The sequence below is a fragment of the Arachis ipaensis genome, chromosome B8 (genome assembly GCF_059453495.1).
Source record: "Arachis ipaensis isolate K30076 ecotype BB chromosome B8, ASM5945349v1, whole genome shotgun sequence".
Lineage (NCBI taxonomy): Eukaryota > Viridiplantae > Streptophyta > Magnoliopsida > Fabales > Fabaceae > Arachis > Arachis ipaensis.
In genome coordinates this window covers 137,327,750-137,347,699 of record NC_142443.1, presented here as the reverse complement: position 1 = coordinate 137,347,699, position 19,950 = coordinate 137,327,750, and the positions used below count along the sequence as shown (strand labels likewise).

The 19,950-nt window shown below is 32.6% G+C and overlaps 3 protein-coding genes and 1 pseudogene across 3 annotated transcripts; all 4 read right to left on the bottom strand.

Moving 5' to 3' along the window:
* Positions 1-529: 529 nt before the first annotated feature.
* LOC148549992 (uncharacterized) lies at positions 530-2,284 on the bottom strand. The gene has a single exon (XM_088495893.1). It carries the CDS (start codon positions 2,282-2,284, stop codon positions 530-532), a length of 1,755 nt encoding a protein of 584 aa, XP_088352019.1.
* Positions 2,285-4,645: 2,361 nt separating this feature from the next.
* On the bottom strand, positions 4,646-5,152 carry LOC110265386 (pathogenesis-related protein 1-like). Its single transcript, XM_021108365.2, has one exon. The coding sequence runs from the start codon at positions 5,150-5,152 to the stop codon at positions 4,646-4,648; it is 507 nt and encodes a 168-aa protein (XP_020964024.2).
* A 3,214-nt stretch (positions 5,153-8,366) lies between these two features.
* On the bottom strand, positions 8,367-16,438 carry LOC148549991 (uncharacterized; annotated as a pseudogene).
* Positions 16,439-19,054: 2,616 nt separating this feature from the next.
* LOC148549990 (pathogenesis-related protein PRB1-3-like) lies at positions 19,055-19,495 on the bottom strand. Its single transcript, XM_088495892.1, has one exon. It carries the CDS (start codon positions 19,493-19,495, stop codon positions 19,055-19,057), a length of 441 nt encoding a protein of 146 aa, XP_088352018.1.
* Positions 19,496-19,950: the final 455 nt, after the last annotated feature.

The window sequence follows — 19,950 nt, the reverse complement described above, 5'->3', positions numbered from 1 at the left end:
TCAAATTTTATATTAGGAAGACCTCTAACTAAGCTTCTCTTTACAAGCTTAGAGATTTGGAACATGCTAGCATGTCCTAACCTCTTATGCCACATCCATTTTTCAGATTCCATTGAAGAGAAACAAGTTACATTTTGAACTTTTAGATCATCTAGAGTGATACCATAAACATTGTCACTTCTTTTGGCAACAAATAAAACAGCCCCTGTTTTCTCATTTATGACTCTACAATCAGATTTCCTAAAGGTTACAGCATACCCAAGGTCACACAATTGACTTATGCTCAATAGATTATGCTTTAACCCATCAACTAAGAAGACACTATCAATACAAGTTGAAAAATCTTTGCCAACCTTACCAATGGCAATTATTTTACCTTTACCATTATCTCCAAAAGTGACAAATCCTCCATTATACTTGTTGAGTTTAATGAAGAAAGTATCCCTTCCGGTCATATGCCTTGAACATCCACTATCAAGATACCACATGTCCATTTTCTTCTTGGATGCAAGGCAAACCTGCATGTTCTTCAACTAACCTTAGGTATCCAAATCCATTTGGATCCTTTGATGTGAAATCTTCTTGGTTGCCCAAGAGCATTATAATCATGAACAACTTTATATAATTTACTATCATTACCAAAAGACTTAAGAAAGATGAAACATTGAGGAGGATCATGACCATTTCTGTTGCACTTGTAGCAATGATTCTTGCTTACTGATTTTTTAGGTTTGCTGAATCCTTTTGGTTTGAAAAGCTTGGAAGAGGAGGCTTCAGATTTTTTAAAGTTTTGTTTGAAAACAGCCTTGTTTTCCTCTATGAATCCAAGTCCAGATTTTTCAGATCCAAACCTTTGACTAGCAAGTAGTTTGTTAAGATTTTGAGAACCTTGAACAAACTTTGCTAAGTCTTCATTCAAATTTTTTATTTGTTCATTCAGCTTTTTGTTTTCAGAAATCAAATCAGTGGAAGCAGTAACTTCATGCTTGAGCTTGTATTTTTCTAATTCAGCTCGCAAGGCAATGTTTTCTTCTTTTAAAAACTTTTCATTGCTAGTTTCATTTGCCTTAACCTTTTTCAAAAGAAGATCATTTTCTGTCCTCAAAGCCTCATTTTCTTTCTTACATTTAGCATACTTATCCAAGAGTTTCTTAGAGTTCACAGAAATATCTTTGATAATGTAGTGCAGTTCATCAATAGATAAGTCAGAGAGATCTACCTCATCTTCATCATTATGATCTGCCATCAGACATAGTTGAGCTTCTTGATCTGAGCTCTCTGAGCTGGTGTCGTTCTCCAAGTCCTCCCATATTGCCATCATCACCTTCCTTTTGTCTTTCTTGGATTTTTCGCCTTTCTTAAGTTGAGGGCAATCTGACTTGAAGTGACCAGGCTCCTTGCAGTGATGGCATGTGAACTTGACTTGATCTTTCTTGACATCTTTGGATGAGGAACTTCCTTTGCCTTTGTTTTTGTATCTCAGTAGTCTTCTCATTTTTCTTGCAAAGAGCACCATTTCTTCATCTGAGAAACTGTCATCAGATTCTTCTCCTTGGGCTGTCATTCTTGATTTTAGTACTATACTTTTCTTTTTGTCATCTTTGTCTTGAGACATGTGAGTGGTTTCATAAGCCAGCAGCTTGCCTCTCAGCTCATCATAGGTGATTTTGATCAAATCATTCCTTTCAGAGATGGCTGTGCTTTTCACTTCCCATTTCTTGGTAAGACTCCTCAGAATCTTCCTTACCAAGGTTTCTTCAGAGTAGTTTCTTCCCATAGCGTCCAGATTGTTGATGATTATTGAGAACCTTTCAAACATTTGATCGATGCTCTCATCTTCCTTCATACTGAACATTTCATACTCCTTCATCAGCATGTCAATTCTGGTCTCCCTTACTTGCTTAGTGCCTTCATGAGTGAGTCTGAGCTTATCCCAGATTTCTTTAGCCGTTTTGCACCTTGACACTTTTCTGAACTCTTCAAAGCTGATTGCACAGTGCATTAGGTTGATTGCCTTGGCATTGAGTTCAACCTTCTTCTTTTCTTCATCTGTCCATTCGCTGTCCTCCTTTGCCACAACTTCTCCATCAGCATTCTGTTTGGTAGGAACGTCTGGACCATTGAGAATGATCTTCCAGATGTTGTAGTCGATCGATTGCACGAAGATTCTCATTCTCTCTTTCCAGTAAGAGTAGTTGCTGCCATTGAAGTAGGGAGGTCTGTTGTTGGACTGCCCTTCAGTGAGAGTGAAAGCCACGATGTTGGGATTCATGTTGTTGGCCATGGATCTTTACTCCAAGCTGTGAAGCTTGCCTTCTTGAGACCTTGCTCTGGATACCAATTGATGGTTCTAGTTGAACTTGAGAAGGGGGGGTTGAATCAAGTTGGCTTAAAACTTAAAGTTTCAAATTCTGTTTTTGCTGTTGCTCGAGTTGCAGGAGATTATTTAAAATAGTCTCATATGCAGAAAATTATAAGTGCAGAGAAGAGGAGAAAGAAGCCAGCATGTATCCTGGTTCGGATTCTTTGTGCCATGAATCCTACATCCAGTCTCCACCACAAATCATGGTGGAATTTTCACTATAATTCTCAGGTTATATACACCAATACTATTGAATTACTCCCTAATTCAACTAGTATCTACCCCTAAGCTTTCTTCACCAAAGCTTAGCAACTCCAAAGTGCTATCCCAACTTGGAAGGAGAATCTACACAGATTCAATTCTCACCAAGTGCTAACCCAACTTGGCAAGGGGAACTAATCCTAGTTCATAAACCCAAATTACATCAGAAAAACAAACAGTGGCTATTTTTGCATCACTCTTGCCTTTTCTCTCTTGGCTTTTGAACCTCACATAATTGCCTTTTTCTCAAAACAGAAAATAACGCAAGACAGCCATAACAATAAATCAGAATTAAGCTTGAGTAGAAGAAAGAGATTTCAGCTCTGTGTTAGAGAAGGTGCTCTGAATGTGTGTGCTCTCTCTCTTAACTTGAAATGATGGAATGAGTCTTCTTATATATCTTCAGCTTGCCTAGAATTTCTGCCTCTTCCATTTCCTTGTGCCAGCTGCTCGTTGGAGCTGTCCTTGATGGCATGCAGTCCTTTCTTCATCTTGCTTCACCACCTCTGCAGCTGGAGTAGCTCGACCACTACCTCTGCTGTCCTTGGTGTTTCTTTCTTCCTTGGCATGCTCTTCTTTTGCATCCTGCTCCATGATCTCTGCCATACGAGGAGCTTCACCCACTTCCTCTGTTGCTTGGCAATTTTGTGTTTTGCTTTTCCTTTGCTGAAATTTGCTTTACTGTTTGTCCTTGGAGAGGTGAGAGTCCTTGTGTCTTGTTGCTTTGCTAGAGCCCCAGCTGTCCTTGATGTTGACAGATGTCCTTTTCTTTCTTTTCTTCTTTTGCCAACACATAGCCATTTTATTTCTGAATGGTGCCATGAGGAATTGTTGGACTTGGTTGCTATACCAAGGAACAATGTGAGCTGCTTTTCAATTAGTTTTGATGGGCTGCTGCAACATAAGCTAGTATACTTGGGCCTGCCACAATGAAGCACACATTAAACATTATTGGGCTTTCAACCCAAATAAATGTTTGTCATCATAATGTAACCCAAAATCAAACTAGACTCAACAAATATAAATCTATATTTATTCAATTAATTAAATAAGAGTATAATATAATATAAATATGTTCATTTATATAATTTCGATACTATCTTTTGATTTTTTAATATGCAATTTACTTTTTAGATTCGTTCAATTAAATAAGATTGTAATATATATTTATTCAAATCTAACGCGAATAATACTACTCCTAAAAAATAAGAATAACAATTAAATGCAGTCAATGCTCCTTAGTTATTCTATATTAATTTTTTTATACTTGATTGTTGTTATTTTAATGTAACTTTAGAATAGACAAACCGATGCTTATTCGAATTTGTATAGAATAACACTTTAAAGTAATTGGGATTCGATGCTAATTAAAACTTGTATATAAATCGTTGTTGTTCTAATGTAGGTCTAGAATAGCTAGATAAATTGATACTAATTGAAATTTGATCATAATTGGAATACTTGATTGTTATTGTTGTTGAGTAATGTTAGATAATCAATAATTTTTTTGAACAAATCTTAATATTAGAATAACAATTCACACATGTAGCTAGTAAAATGAACATCCAATATATCTATTATTCATATTGTTTAGTATTTTTATTGTCTACCTATACTTTTTCTTGCTGCAAAGTAGGTTTAATACTTGATTATCAGCGCCATTGATAGTTTACTTTATTTAATAAATAAACTAAGGTGTAAACTCATGTAAAGTTATTTTTACGTGAAGTTGTTAGTTTAGACCATTAAATAACAATTTATTCAAACGTATTAAATCATCTAACAATTTTTAATTAAAGAAAAATATAGGTAACCAACAACATTTTTAAACAATGTGAATTAATAGGATTAAAAGAGTAAATTAATCTTAAATTTAATGAGTAGTATTAAATTAGGGTGTAATGTATTTGTATTATTGATTGACGGTTATTCATGTTGTTTAAGATAGTCATTATTTATCTAACACTCCTCTTTAATTAATAACTTTATGATAACTGCACTTAAATTTTCACCGTGAACTAATTAATAGGGTCGTAAAGCTGGAATGTTGCCCGGAGGAAAATACACACAACTAACAACTATTCCTGCATTTTTGTTGTCGCACATGACTCTAGCACAGCCAACATGAGTAGTGGTCTTCCAAACAACCTGAGTATAACCACGACATTCACCACCAACACAAGAGTTGGATGTGTGGTTATAATTTTTCTTCTGTGCCACCCACGTCCTCACAGCATCGATTCCACTGAAGTTTTTGGATCCCAATTCGCGTGCAATGTTGTGACCCATGCTAACATAACGCGCCACGGGCACTTCCTTCGAGCAAAAAACTACTATGTGTTGATGCAAGAACTCGTAAGCTTCCATTTCTAGCATTGGCTCCCACTTCAATGGCCCAACCCCAACACTTGCACGTGCATTGTTGTGAATTTCAAGATAGTCTCGTGGAAGATTTTGTGCTAATAAACTCAACGGAGCTACACTTAAAAGCTTTAATAACACCACCAAAATTTTTAGTAGTCTTTTCATCTTTGTTTTGTTTTCTGTTGTTTATTTGCAAAAGGTAGAGGTAAGTGTTGTGTTGGATTATTGTTTTAACAAGGCTCGTAGTTTTGGATATATATATATATATATATATATATATATATATATATATATATATATATATATATATAGAGTAGAATAATGATGGTGAGTTTTAATTATTTTTTTAATATTTAAGAGAAAAAGATAAATAGATTTTTGATTTTTTGATTCGTAGACATTTAAATCTTCGTATAGAGTAGAATAATGATGGTGAGTTTTAATTATTTTTTTAATATTTAAGAGAAAAAGATAAATAGATTTTTGATTTTTTGATTCGTAGACATTTAAATCATCGAAGATTTAAAAATATATTTAAATTCTTGACATTTTTAAAAAAATTGGACATATCGATCCTTCATATTCATTGAGTCTGTCAAACTTAATAGAAAAATCAAACGTGACTTCTGTTGTACTGACTTGGTTGATACAAATGCACACGTGAAAAAATTTTTAAAATTGGACAAATTAAACTCAAGAATCGATGTGTCCAAATTTTAAATAGATCAGGAACTTAACTATATTTTTAAATCTTCAGAGATTTAAATGTTTGCGGATCAAAAAATTAAGATGAATTTGTTATTTTAAATGCATATTGTTTTGAAAATATAAAAAGTTTAAATTCAAAAATATTTAAGAATTAAAAATAATAAAAAATATGAGTTAAGATTACCATATATATATATATATATATATATATATATATATGGTATTTGTCATTTGATGCACTTGATTACATCAAGAATGAAGTAACAAAGTCTGTTAATTATTGGAGCAGCCGAATGATTAAGTAAAATCAATGTTCCTTTTTTTTTATATATATTCATAAAAGGTGGATGCTCTGAAGATGAACATGAAGTCCATAACATGATATGCGGTCTAATTATTTTTCAATCATGTTAACGTTAACTATACACAAAATTAATTATATATAAAATATATATTAAAATTTAAAATACACAATAAAAATAATTTAAATATTATATGAATTCATATATAAATATATAATGATTGAGATATACTGATTTTTTGTATGTACATAATATTTTTTATTATTAATAATGGTTGATTTTAGAAAAATAATAATACATTCCCAAATTGATAATGGTGCTCTCTCTTAATTATACTTTTTTTTTTGTCTTCCAAAACTATCTACAATCTTCATGGATATAACAAAAAATATGAAAATGTATGTTTATATATAGAGTTAATTACCAATTATGTTCTCGAAATTGTAAAACACTAACAATAATAACCCTAATATTTGTTAAAGATAATTATACCCTTGAAAATTTTAAAAATGCAACAAATCTGCCCAACCGTGAAGTGAGTCCTTCTCCGTTAAACGGAGCTTGGTGATGTGGCAGACGGAATTCTAACGTGGCATCCTCATAAGGCGTTCTGTCCCGTTTTTCCTTTATATGGAATGTGAGAGAATGTTTTTCCCAATTCATGACAAACATAAACCCTAATTACTATCATGCATGGTGGAAGCAGAGGCATGTCCAATAACAATCGAAGGACACAGTCAGTGAAAAATAGTAACTCTGAAGGGCTCGACGAACACGGGAGCAAGCCATATGACGGGACATGCTTCTGCCGTCTTTAGGTGGTGGTGTTGAAGTCGAAGACGAGGAGAAATCAAGGGAGATGGTTTTTCAGGTGTCCTCTGTGGAAGGTATGTATGAATTTTCTGTTGAATCTGTCCCCATTCCCTATTGAGAGTTGAGCTTGATGAATGGATTTTGTGCTGGGCAGACGAAGAACACTGGGTGTCGTTATTTTCAGTGAATGGACGAAACCAATGAGGAATCTGTTGAGCTGGAGGAAATCTTGAAGAATGGAACACTAGTATGCAATGAATGTGGAGTCTTGAAAGGGAGATTTACCAGTCTTGAGACAGAGACCATACACAGAGATGAAAAGATGATGAGGGAGCACATGAAGATAGTTGAATTGTTTCTATGCATCATTATGTGTGGAATTGTATTGAGTTTGATTTTGAGTGTGATTTGTTTGGTTAGATAGGAGAAGGGATGCATGCAGGACAATGTATAATAATGGATGTTATGTGTTATTGTTTTGTGGAATTTATGTTGACATTGTTGTAGCTATTTTTGTTGCTTGTTAATGAATTAGATCTGTGTGTTACACTCAATTGAATACTGACAATAACATGAATGGAGTGAATACAAATAAGTAAAAAAGGGCAACTCAGATATGCTAACTAATTTGAGATGGGTTTAAGAAATGAAACACTACCAAAGGAACACGAATAATACCAAAATATTTGATCTGCATAACATTTAGCATTAACACATATTGTTCCAACCAAAATATTTGGTCTGCATAACATTTAGCCTTAACACATATTATTCCAACCAAAATACTGAATACTCGCTAATTAGTCTTAATATCAGACACCAAAAGACTTAAATTGTGCAGGAAAGGCCAACAACCATCAATGCTAATATCAACATATAACTCAAAAAGTAGAAAAGTATTGCAACTAAACTTCAACTTATAACCCAAAAGAAGAACTAATCACAGATCCAAGTCTCCTTCAACCAGACTGATTTGGCATGAACTTAGAGAACCTAGAAGTTGTTGCTTTACTAGCTCCATTCATGGTTTCATTTGACACCACGGAAGTCCTTGTGGTGTTTGCAACTCTTAAACCAGGGACAACAGTTGAAGTAGGTCCAACGGACCGTATTTGTGGGGGCCTAAATGGTGGGTTGGGCCTTGGAGTGGCTGTTGGACTTGGAGCTGTGGGCCTTGTAGTGGCTGCTGAACTTGGAGCTGTGGGCCTTGGAGTGGCTGCTGGACTTGGAGCTGATGAGGGCCTCATAATAGGCATCTTTACCCTGATTCCTTCCCTGCTAGAAGAAGCAGCAGCGGCAGCAGCAGTATTGGAGGGAGTTTTAGGAGTTGATGTAGGACCTTTGCTAGATCTGGTTGCTCTCCTCCCAAGGTTGGTCCTAAGAGCTCTCCTTCCAGCAGACTGACTTGTTGAACCGGATATGTTGAGATTGGCCTACAAAAAAAATAACTCTAAGTTCCACTTGTCTAGTATTTTCATCCTAGGCTCTACAATTCATTAACAATACAATTGTGAATAATTGCATGTTTTAAGCTACAAAAATATACAACACATATACTAACCTGGTTGTTCGTCACCATTGTTCTGTGCATCAGGTTGCGCTCTACCAGACTGTTGGGGCCTTCCATGTTTCTTCCTGCGCTTTCTTCCCCAGCCTTTAGCTTCCTGACGCTGAGATTGCCCCTCTTCGCCTTCAACGTGTGTCTCATGGTTATTTCCTAAATTAGGTTCCTCATTTTCAACAGTTGCAGCCTCAGTTTCAATGGGTACGTTATTAGTACCTACGTCACCTTTCTCCGATTGATCATTCCCCCTTTTACTCAACACTGATTCACTCTCCTGTTGTTGTTGCTCCTCGTACTGTGGGGGATCATCTTGATGAGTTCTCCTGAATTTTTGAAATAGCTCTATCAACTACTATATCATCTGGTCCTCCATGTTCATCATGCTGTGGGAGATCCTGGTCATGATTTTGCTGGTCTTCTGAAGGAGGTCCCTCAACTTCATCAACTAACTCTGGATCGGCGTCAACAGGATGCTCAAAATACAAGTGGACCCTGTTTTTATTCTTCAGTGTAGCATCACCCATAGCTCGTTAGCTAAATCCATCCCCGACTCCAACCAATACACTTCATTATACCTAGTATAACCTAAATCCAGAAACAAACCCTCAACAAAGAACAGATTACATGTATCAACATGTACCCTGTCGATGACACTCACTAAATCATCGTTATACCTCACCACACCATCCGCATCCTTCTCTAACCAACCCCGATGGTGATATACAAACGTGATATGAGTTGCCATCTAACAAAAAATATCAAATAAGTAACAATCAGATAAATCAACACATCAAGACAACTATCAAAAAAAATTTTCACTTCATCACCAACAATATGCAAACCCCAACGAACTGATAACAAGAAGAACGAAAACAATGAATGCTTACCGAAACCTTCGTTGTTCAATGGAGATTTCTTCACCTACTATCAATGCCAAACGTGAGATTGCATGTGATGTTAACAATTTCAAGACGCGAATGCAAAGACACACGAGACGAAGAGAAACATAGACCAACACTAAGAAACTCTTCAGTTTCCCGCGTCCAAAATGGTCATAGTTAAATGGAGTGTTTCATTTAAGGTTAGCCTGGTCATTTACTAGGAATTGGACAATTAGGGTTTCATGAATTAGGGATAAACCTGAAACGGGACGGAAGGCCTTATGAGGATGCCACGTTGGAATCCCGTCTGCCACATCACCAAGCTCCGTTTAACGGAGAAGGGCTCACTTCACGGTTGGGCAGATTTGTTGCGTTTTTAGAATTTTTAAGGATATAATTGTCTTTAACAAATATGAAGGTTATTATTGTCAGCGTTTTACAATTTCGGAGACATAATTGGTAATTTACTCTTATATATATGACAAATAAGAATTAGGGATAATTTTGGAAGAAGATAAAAAAAAAAGATATAATTAAAAAAAGTGTGTTATCAATTTGGGAGTGATATTATTATTTTTTTAAACTTTTTTGTTGAGCCGAAAATAGTTAGAATAGAAATAATTGGACCAATTAATCAATTGATCTTTTGAAAAATAAAATAAAATCTAATCAAATAGTTAATACTGATTAAGGATATTTTTGTGATCAATTATTTTATTTTGTTTTCTTTTAAAAAATTTGTTGGTTTAATTATTTTTGGTTCAATCATTTTCTTTTTAACATAAAAACCGATAAAATTGTTGCATATGCTATATTCTCATTGTTTGACCATAATACTTTATCTAACAGCATTTGGCCTCCATTTTATTTAGAATTTTTCCTCCATCAAAAATGTCCTTTTGGTTCTTCCAAAACTTGGAGTAAAAAAGGTTTGTGAACGGCCAAAACAAAATATTAATGTTTTTGCAATACTTTTGAAAAGTTCTTTTTGCAATATTATTTTATCATAAGGAATTGCGCAAAATCAATTAATATTAATATATGATGTCTTTTTTTTTTCTTCTTTAAAAATTAAAATTAAAAAAAAACTTATTAACACATCTTATGATACCGTGTCATCAAAGCCGCAAACACTAAAAAAGGTAAAAACTTACTTTTTTTTTTGACAAATTCTTTGATATTTTTGAGTTTGGTGTTGAATTTGTTGAATTTATCTTTTAAATAAACATTAAATATTCAAAAATTAAAAACAACTAAAACATTCCCCTAAACAACTCCTTTACTAATAATATTGATAAACACTAAATACATTAAAAACAACAACAATACACCATAAAAAGTCTACATACAATATAATGTAGTTACAAAATATGAAAATAAACATAAAAAATAAATTTATTAACATTTTAAATTTTTACAAATACAACAACAACAACAAAGTCTTGTCCCACTAAGTGGGGTCGGTTACATGAATCAAACAACGCTATTGTGCTCTGTCATGTATCATGTCTACAGAGAGACCGTTTACATGTAGATCTCGTTTGACCACCTCATGAATGTTCTTCTTAGGTCTTCCTCTGCCTTTCGCCCCTTGTCTATCTTCCATCTCATCCACTCTCCTGACTGGATGTTCTATCGGTCTTCTTCTCACATGTCCAAACCACCTGAGACGCAATTCAACCATCTTTTCCATAATGGGTGCTACTCCAACTCTCTCCCTTATATATTCATTCTTTATTTTATCCAATCGCGTATGATCACTCATCCATCTCAACATCTTCATCTCTGCCACACTCAGCTTATGTTCATGCTCCCCTTTAGCCGCCCAACACTCCGTACCATAAAGCATAGACGGTCTTATAGCGGTGCGATAGAATTTACCTTTGAGTTTTAAAGGCATTTTTTTGTCGCATATAAAACCAGATGCACTCCGCCATTTTGATCAACCTGCTTGGATCCTATGATTTACATCATGTTCAATCTCTCCATTATCTTGTATGATGCACCCAAGATATTTAAAACTTTTAACTTTTCGTAAGATGTTTTCTCCAATCTTCACCTCTATATTTGGTTTTCCCTTCTCAGACTGAATTTATATTCCATATATTCCGTCTTGCTACGGCTAATGTGCAGACCATACCCTTCTAGAGCTTCTCTCCATAACTCCAACTTCTTATTTAGATCTTCCATTGACTCTCCCATAAGGACGATATCATTGGCAAAAAGCATGCACCATGGCACAGGCTCTTGGATGTGCTCTGTGAGTACTTCCAAGACTAATGTGAAAATGTATGGACTTAAAGATGATTCCTGGTGTAATCCTATACCAATAAAAAATTTCTCTGTCACATCACCTTGAGTCTTCACACTAGTTGTGGCCTCATCATACATGTCTTTAATTGCACGAATATATGCGATCCTTACTCTCTTCTTTTCTAAAACCTTCCATAAGACCTCCTTTGGTACCCTATCATACGCTTTTTCCAAATCAATAAACACCATATGTAGATCCCTTTTATTACTACGATACCTCTCCATCATCCTTCTTAATAGGTATATCGCTTTAGTGGTAGATCTCCCTGGCATAAATCCAAATTGATTCTCTGTTACTTGTATCTCTTTTCTCAACCTCCGTTCCATCACCCTTTCCCATAACTTCATGGTATGACTCATAAACTTGATCCCTCTATAGTTTTTGCAACTTTGTATATCCCCCTTATTCTTGTAGATAGGTACCAAGGTGCTCTTTCTCCACTCATCAGGCATCTTCTTTGACCTTAAAATCTCATTAAAAAGCTTGGTTAACCAGTTGATGCATTTTTCTCCAAGACCCTTCCAAACCTCAATCGGGATATTATCAGGTCCTACTGCCCTGCCATTCTTCATCTGCTTTAGAGCCTCTTTTACCTCGAAGTCTCGAATCCTTCAATAGTAGTCAAAGTTTTGATCTTCTTCCCTTGTGCATAACCGACCAAGGCACGGAAGAGTCTTCTGTCCCTCATTAAATAACTCGTAGAAGTAGCTCTTCCACCTTTCATTAATCTTCTCCTCTTGAGCCAACACCTCTCCATCTTTATTCTTTATGCACTTAACCTGATCCAAATCTCTCGTTCTTCTTTCACGGCTCTTTGCGATTCTATGTATACATTTTTCTCCTTCTTTCGTGTCCAAAGACTGGTAGAGACCTTCATATGCTCTTTTTTTGCTTCACTTACAGCCACTTTAAAAATAAAAATGATAATTTAATATGAAAAAAATAAAAGAATGGTAACTGTTTTAAAACAATGACAATTTAATAAATAATTCTTAAAACAATGACAGATAGATAAAAAAAATTTATTATTCAAAATTCAATTAGTACCGTATTCATATATTTATTGGGTTAATTTTTCATTAACACGTAGGGATGACAATAAAACAGGGTCGAACCCATGTATTACCCAATTATTATCCATAAGTATATACTATAGGAAAAATTTTAAATATACCAGGAACACTGGTGTTTTAGTTGTTTTAACCATTAATTTTAATTAATATATATTATATATATTTTTTATAATTCAGATCAATAGTTAAAACAACTGAAACACCGGTACTTCTGGTATACTTAAAACTCTTCCTATATTATATACTTGTCCGTACCTATTCTATCCTGTGTCGCCCCAAAATCCGATTGGAATTTAGGATTTTAATAAAAGTTGGCATCTTCTAGAGTTTGAACCCTGGACATTCAAAGAGAGTAACATCCTCTATCAAATATTTTGTTTTACTAATGAGATTTGTTTTTAATGTATATATCAAAGTTAAAAATCCGGTAAAAAATGTAAAGGGAGATTCATAATCCGCTTCTTCTGCAAATAATGAGATACACTTAACCATTCTGTTACTTGTTTTCTTTTTCATATTGAATGCTATATATATATATATATATATATATATATATATATATATTGGAATTATCTTTATAACCCTTCGTCTATTGTTTTAGGTTATAAAAAATACTTTTATTTTTTTTAATTTATTAGAAAAATTCTCTCTTCAGAAAAAAAGAGAGAACGACGGAGTCATTTTTTTCTATTTGTCTTTTTTGTGCAAATTAAAAGGGGATAATTAAAAAAAATTAACGGATTATTCGTTCTCGATAATCATTTATTTAATCAGTGGATAGGAACATACTTTAGATCAGAATTGGAGGAGAACTGCCTTCTCTTTTCTACCAACTTTAAGTCCCAATTAGTATTCTTTATTTAGATTATGTGAAAATATTTCTTTTGACAATTTACATCATCCGTGTTACTAATCCCTTGTGTACACTTTTTGTTTGCTATTAGTGTTTATATTATTTAATCGATATGCTTACAAATAATATAATATCATCATGACAATAAATAGATTATATAATGTTATCATAATAAAAACGAGCAATATACACTACAACAAAACAATATTTTTGCAATGGTTTTTTTAATGTTTGGCGACAATTTTTACCGTCATTAAATATTTTTAGCAACAGTCAAAAGAAGCATCACGAATTTGAGCATCGTCAACTGATATAATGACAATTTTAAATTATAAAATTATTACTAATTTGTAACACTTGTCTAGTTTTTTTGTGCTATATTTTGCAACGGTTTAAAATCGTCGTTAAATTATTAAATCTTGTGACGGTCTTTTCTAGAATTTTTGATTATTTTAAACTGTTACAATATTTTTAGCGATAATATGAAACTATCACTAAATTACTAGTTTCTATGACTATTTTTTTATATTTAGTAACTATTTTAAACCGTCTTAATATATTTAATAATGGTTTAAAACCGTGACCAAATTATTAATTTTTGTTACTTTTTCTTATATTTAGTAACTGTTTTAAGCCATTATAATTTTTTCCAACATCAAAATTTTTATGTATATAAACACTACAACATCAAAAATTTTCTTCTCAATAAAACTTTCTACATCAAAATATCTATACAATTATAGATCTAACTCATTATTCATTTGATTCATAATTTATGTATTTATAAAAAGTAAATACTACCATACACAATACAAGTATTACATCTATAACATAATTTATATATCTAAATGCTAAACAAATATAAGATATTTGGTTCTTAATGGTCCATTAATAGTAACAGATTGCATAAATTCTCTTATACAAGATAAGAATCCAATCACTTGAAAAACACGAATACCAAAGCTCATATTTTGAACATAGTTTAAATGCTTTTTAATTTACAAGTTTTTCTAGATAACATTAAATAGAATCAAAATTAGACAAACATTAATAGATAAACTTTAGCAAACATATTTTAGAATTTTCATCCCAACTAAAATATTACGTGACACATGGATTTTGCTTTTCTGGGACACATGATGTCCAAAGAATATATAAAATAGAATAGTAATAGAGAATTTTAATTAATTCTCCTAATTTTTTTAATATTTAAATAAGTATAATTTTAAATATATTTTTTCTGAAAATATCAAAAAATAAAAAATTAAAACCTTTTAAGAATTAAAAATATGAGATTCTCAATTTTTTTCTATATAGTAACTAGTGGTATTTATTTATTTATTTTTATTTACAAGAAAGTTGTCCTTTGATGCACTTGAACAAGAATGCAGTATAATAAGTCTATTAATTATTGGAGCGGCCGAATAATTACGTAAGAACAATGATGACAATAATAAAAAAAATCTTATTTAATTTAATATTTATAATTTTATGTACAAGTGACATTTATAATTATTTATTGATAATGTTTGATATTATTTAATTATTCCAACCGTAATTAATAAATTTAAAATATTATAAACAACAATAAAAAATATAAAATAAGACAAAGTATTTTAGATTAATTTTTAATTATCTCTTAAATATTATTTTTTTAATATTCAAAATGGTGGTGGATGCTCTGATGATGATAAAGTTCAGAACATGATAGGTGGCACCATTTATTTCATTATATTAGTGAAGGTTGATTTTTATTTTTGTTTAACTGAAATTATTAAAATGAAAATAATTAGACCAGCTACTAAAGCCATTAGTATTTTAAAAATTAAATTAAATCAAATAATTAATATTGATTAAGGATAATTTTTATTAATTATTTTTCTTATAAAAGAATTGTTGGTTTAATTGGTTAAATTGTTTTTGGTTCAATCATTTTCTTTTAAACAAAAAGAAATTAAGTAAATGATAAAATTGTGCCAGATATTATACGTTCATTGTTTGACCATTATAATTCATCTAATAGTATTTTACCCCCACTTTATTTGAGAATTTTTCTCCATAAAAGATGTCCTTTGGTTTTTCCAAAACTTGGGGTCAAAAAGATGTGTGACGAACGACCATCACAAAATATAATAGTGATGTTTTTGCAATAATTTTTAAGGGTTTCTTTGCAATATTATTTTATAAGATGGGACGATTGCGCAAAATCAATTGAATTAATTAATAAGAAAAAGTATAGGGTATCAATATATTATCTGCCAACTTATTGTCAATAATAATTAATTATTATATTTTAAACACATGTATAAAGAGACACATTCAAAAAATACATCTATAAAGACACTTCTATTAGACACAGCCATAAAAAAGACATTTTAATTAGACATATCCACAAAGACACTTTCATTAAACACAATCATAAACAAGAATGAGAAGAAATTGGCAAAAATATTGTTGGCAAAGTAACGAGATTCAACAAACTCTTAATTTAGTAGAAGACTTGTAATTACTCATTTTTATTTAGTAACAATAAATATCATAGTAGAGTTTAATCTGATAATTAATAATTAATAAATAAAGAAATTAATAGGGATGAATGGCTGGAATGTTCCCGGGAGGATCATAAACACAAGTAATAAGAATGCCTGCATCATTGTGACATATGACTCTACCACAACCTACATGAGTAGTGGTCTTCCAAACAACCTGTTTATAGGCACGACAGTCACCACCAACACAAGAGTTGGTTTTGTAGTTGTAATGTTTCTTCTGTTCCACCCACGTTCTCACAGCGTCGACTCCACTGAAGTTTAGGGATCCCAATTTGCGTGCATTGTTCTGACCCACGCTAAAATGCGCCCCGGGTCCTGCCTTCAAGCAATCTCCCTTGTGTTCAAACAAGAAATCTTGAGCTTCTATTTCTAGGACCTTGTCCCACTCCATCTTCACATCAACTCCAACACTTGCACGTGCTTTATTATGAATTTCAAGATAGTCGTTTGGATGATTTTGTGCCAGTAAACCCAACGGAGTTATACTCAAAAACTTTATTAGCATCACCAAAATTTTTGTTATTCTTTTCATCTTTGTTTTGTTTTATATATTGATGAAGGGTTAAGTGTTGGATTATTGTTTTATGAGGGCTAGTGCATCGTGGATATATATATATAGTAGAACAATGGTGGATATTTTTTATTATTTTTTAATTATTTTTTAATATTTAAATAAATAATTTTTTTAAATATATTATTTTCAAAATATAAAAAATAAACACTTAAATTTTTTATTTAACAATTAAAAATAATTGCAAATATGAGGTAAGATGTTCAATATTGTTTCTTTATATAGTGAACCAGTGGCACTTATTTTTTTAATTATTTATATGAAAGTTGTCATTTGATGCACTTGAATATACGAGGAATGCAATAACAATTCTGTTAATTATTGCAACAGTCAAATGATTAAGTGAAAATCAATGTCCCTTTTTCTTTTATATATTCATAAAAGGTGGCCTGGATTGTCTAATGAGGAAGTCCAGAATAATACGCAATAATCTTAAAATTTAAAAATATCATGTATAGAGATAAGAATAAATTTAATTATTTATTAATAGACAAAGGGTTAAAAAATTTTAGAATTATGTTATGTGTACATTAAAATCAGCCACTAAAGTCAGTCACTAATATAAAATATATGTTGAAGTATAAATACACATTGAAAATAAATTAAACCACACATATATTTATACACAAATATATTAGTAGCTGATTTTGGTGTACAAATATCATTTTTGTAAATGTTAATATGGACAAAATATGTAAATTTTTGCTGGAAATAAAGTTTTTTGGTGTGTATACAAGTGGGTGGACGTTGCAGATATAGCAGGTGCAACACGCAGGTCACATGCTGACTTAGCACGCATGGAGCGTAATGGACACGTGTCCAAATTAGAAGCAACACACATCATGCGTGTTGTTCACGTGGCGGCTATCCAAGCAACACGCACCCTGTGTGTCGGACACATGTTAGGCATGCAAGCAACACGCACTCTGCCTGTTGTATATGTGTCAAATGTTGGTTGGATGACATTGCAACACATAACCTGCGAGATGAGTCATTTGTCTATAAAATTCGAAACTCGTTACCATTTTACTTTATTGCAAGAAAGGTGTTTTATTGCACTGTTGGTGTGATGGAAGGCACTACAAATATAGTGGTTTACCACAATAATGAGATTATATGAAATACATATGAGGAGATGAGTTTTGCGTGTGAGAATACATTTTCGTTTGTAGTTTCGTGCACTATAACGTTTCGCGAAACTACAGTACGGGCTCTGTCAGAACATAGAGATTGATATTTTAAAGAAGGTGAACAACATTCTCTACAGGAGTCTGGTTGTCGTATTTGGTGGCCTGATACAGTTTGAGACTATGTCAATTGTTGACGAAACAAGTATTCAATGTTTCATATTCACCAGCAAACGCAGGTGCAACACCCAAGGATTGAGTTATATGTTGAGTTTGAAAATATAGTTGCGGATGAGATTCAACATGACCCAAATGTGCAAGATGACAAAGTTGAAGCGTACCAATAAATGAACAATGATAACGATGAGGAGTTCGAAACTACATACGAAGCCGATGCCGAGGATGAGGACGACAATGGGAGAGGTGAGGTAGTCGTGAAAACTTTAGTGGTTCTACCCGCAGCAGTCAGTCAATCAATGGACGTTCCACATTTTTTGCGTAACTTGGATTTTGATGCCATGCATACATTGGAGTTTTTTGAATATGCGAATATAGGTACGTGAGGAGTGGATAATGTTTCCTTAATTTTGTTTTGACGGATCAAAGAGTGACAATTTTTTTTATAGGTGTTGCTAATCTTGAGGATGGAGAGTTCAAAATTAAAATGAAATACAATTTTAAAAAATCAGTCATCACAAAAATTCGAAATTACACTATCTTTAAAGAAGTCGATTACATTATTTATGAATCCGAACCATGGACATTTTATGCAAAATGAAAGACTTATGACCTAGGAAACAAAAGTTACTTTTGTCATCTTTAAATGACTCTTTGTGAAAGATTGAAAGTCATCACTCTCATACTTGATTTTTTTTTCTTTACTTGTGGTGGAACAAGTGGCAGCTTGCAGGCATCTAGCTGTGCATTAAAAGAAAAATGAGTAATTTTACATATAGATATAATTTTATACTATTAAAAATATTAATAATAACTAATTAATGGTTATAAATTATAAAATTTGCTAATTCCCTAACACTCTTAGTAACCTGATATTACACCATGATCCTTACCATTTAAAAAATAATTTCCGGCGAAAATCTTTATAATATTACTTGCGAAACAATTTTCAACTTGTACGTAACTTTAAGGCAAAACCAAAAAACCATAGTTGAAGCGCGAACTCATACTACAGGCAAATTGAATTAGCTAGTAGAAGACTTGTAACTCATTTTTATTTCGTAACAATAAATATCATAGTAGTCAGTAGAGTTTAATCTGATAATTAATAATTAACAAATAAAGAAATTAATTAATAGGGACGAATGGCTGGAATGTTCCCCGGAGGCTCATAAACACAAGTAATAAGAACGCCCACATCATTGTGACAAATGATTCTAGCACAACCTACATGAGTAGTGGTCTTCCAAACAACCTGTTTATAGGCACGACATTCACCACTAACACAACAGTTGGATCTGTAGGCGTAATGTTTCTTCTGTGCCACCCACGTTCTCACAGCGTCGACTCCACTGAAGTTTAGGGATCCCAATTTGCGTGCATTGTTCTGACCCACGCTAAAATGCGCCCCGGGTCCTTCCTTCAAGCAATCTCCTCTGTGTTTATACACGAAATTGCGAGCATCTACTTCTAGGTTTATCTCCCACTTTAACTCACCAACTCCAACACTTGCACGTGCATCGTTATGAATTTCAAGATAATCTTCTGGAAGATTTTGTGCCAATAAACCCATTGGAGTTATGCTAAAAAACTTTATTAGCATCACCAACATTTTTAATATTCTTTTCATCTTTGTTTTGTTTTATGATGATTCCAAAGGGTAAAGGTGAGGGTTAAGTGTTGGATTATTGTCGTGGATATATATATATATATATATATATATATAGGACGGATCCAGAAATGATATTATGGGGGCTAATAACACATATAATATTAAAAATTATGTAAAAAATTATATAATATAAGATGTATTATAAAAATATACGGATAGAGAATATATTTTAAAATAAAAAAATGTGTATACTTTTTACTAACGAAGTGGTCGATTCTTCGTATCATAAAATTCACCAATAATAGAATGTGTCAAAATTTTGAACAATTTTCTTTTCAATATAATTAAAAGACAATTAGCAAGAAATTCATCTTTTATTTTGTTTTTAAGTTATTTTTCACAATATTCATAGTTGA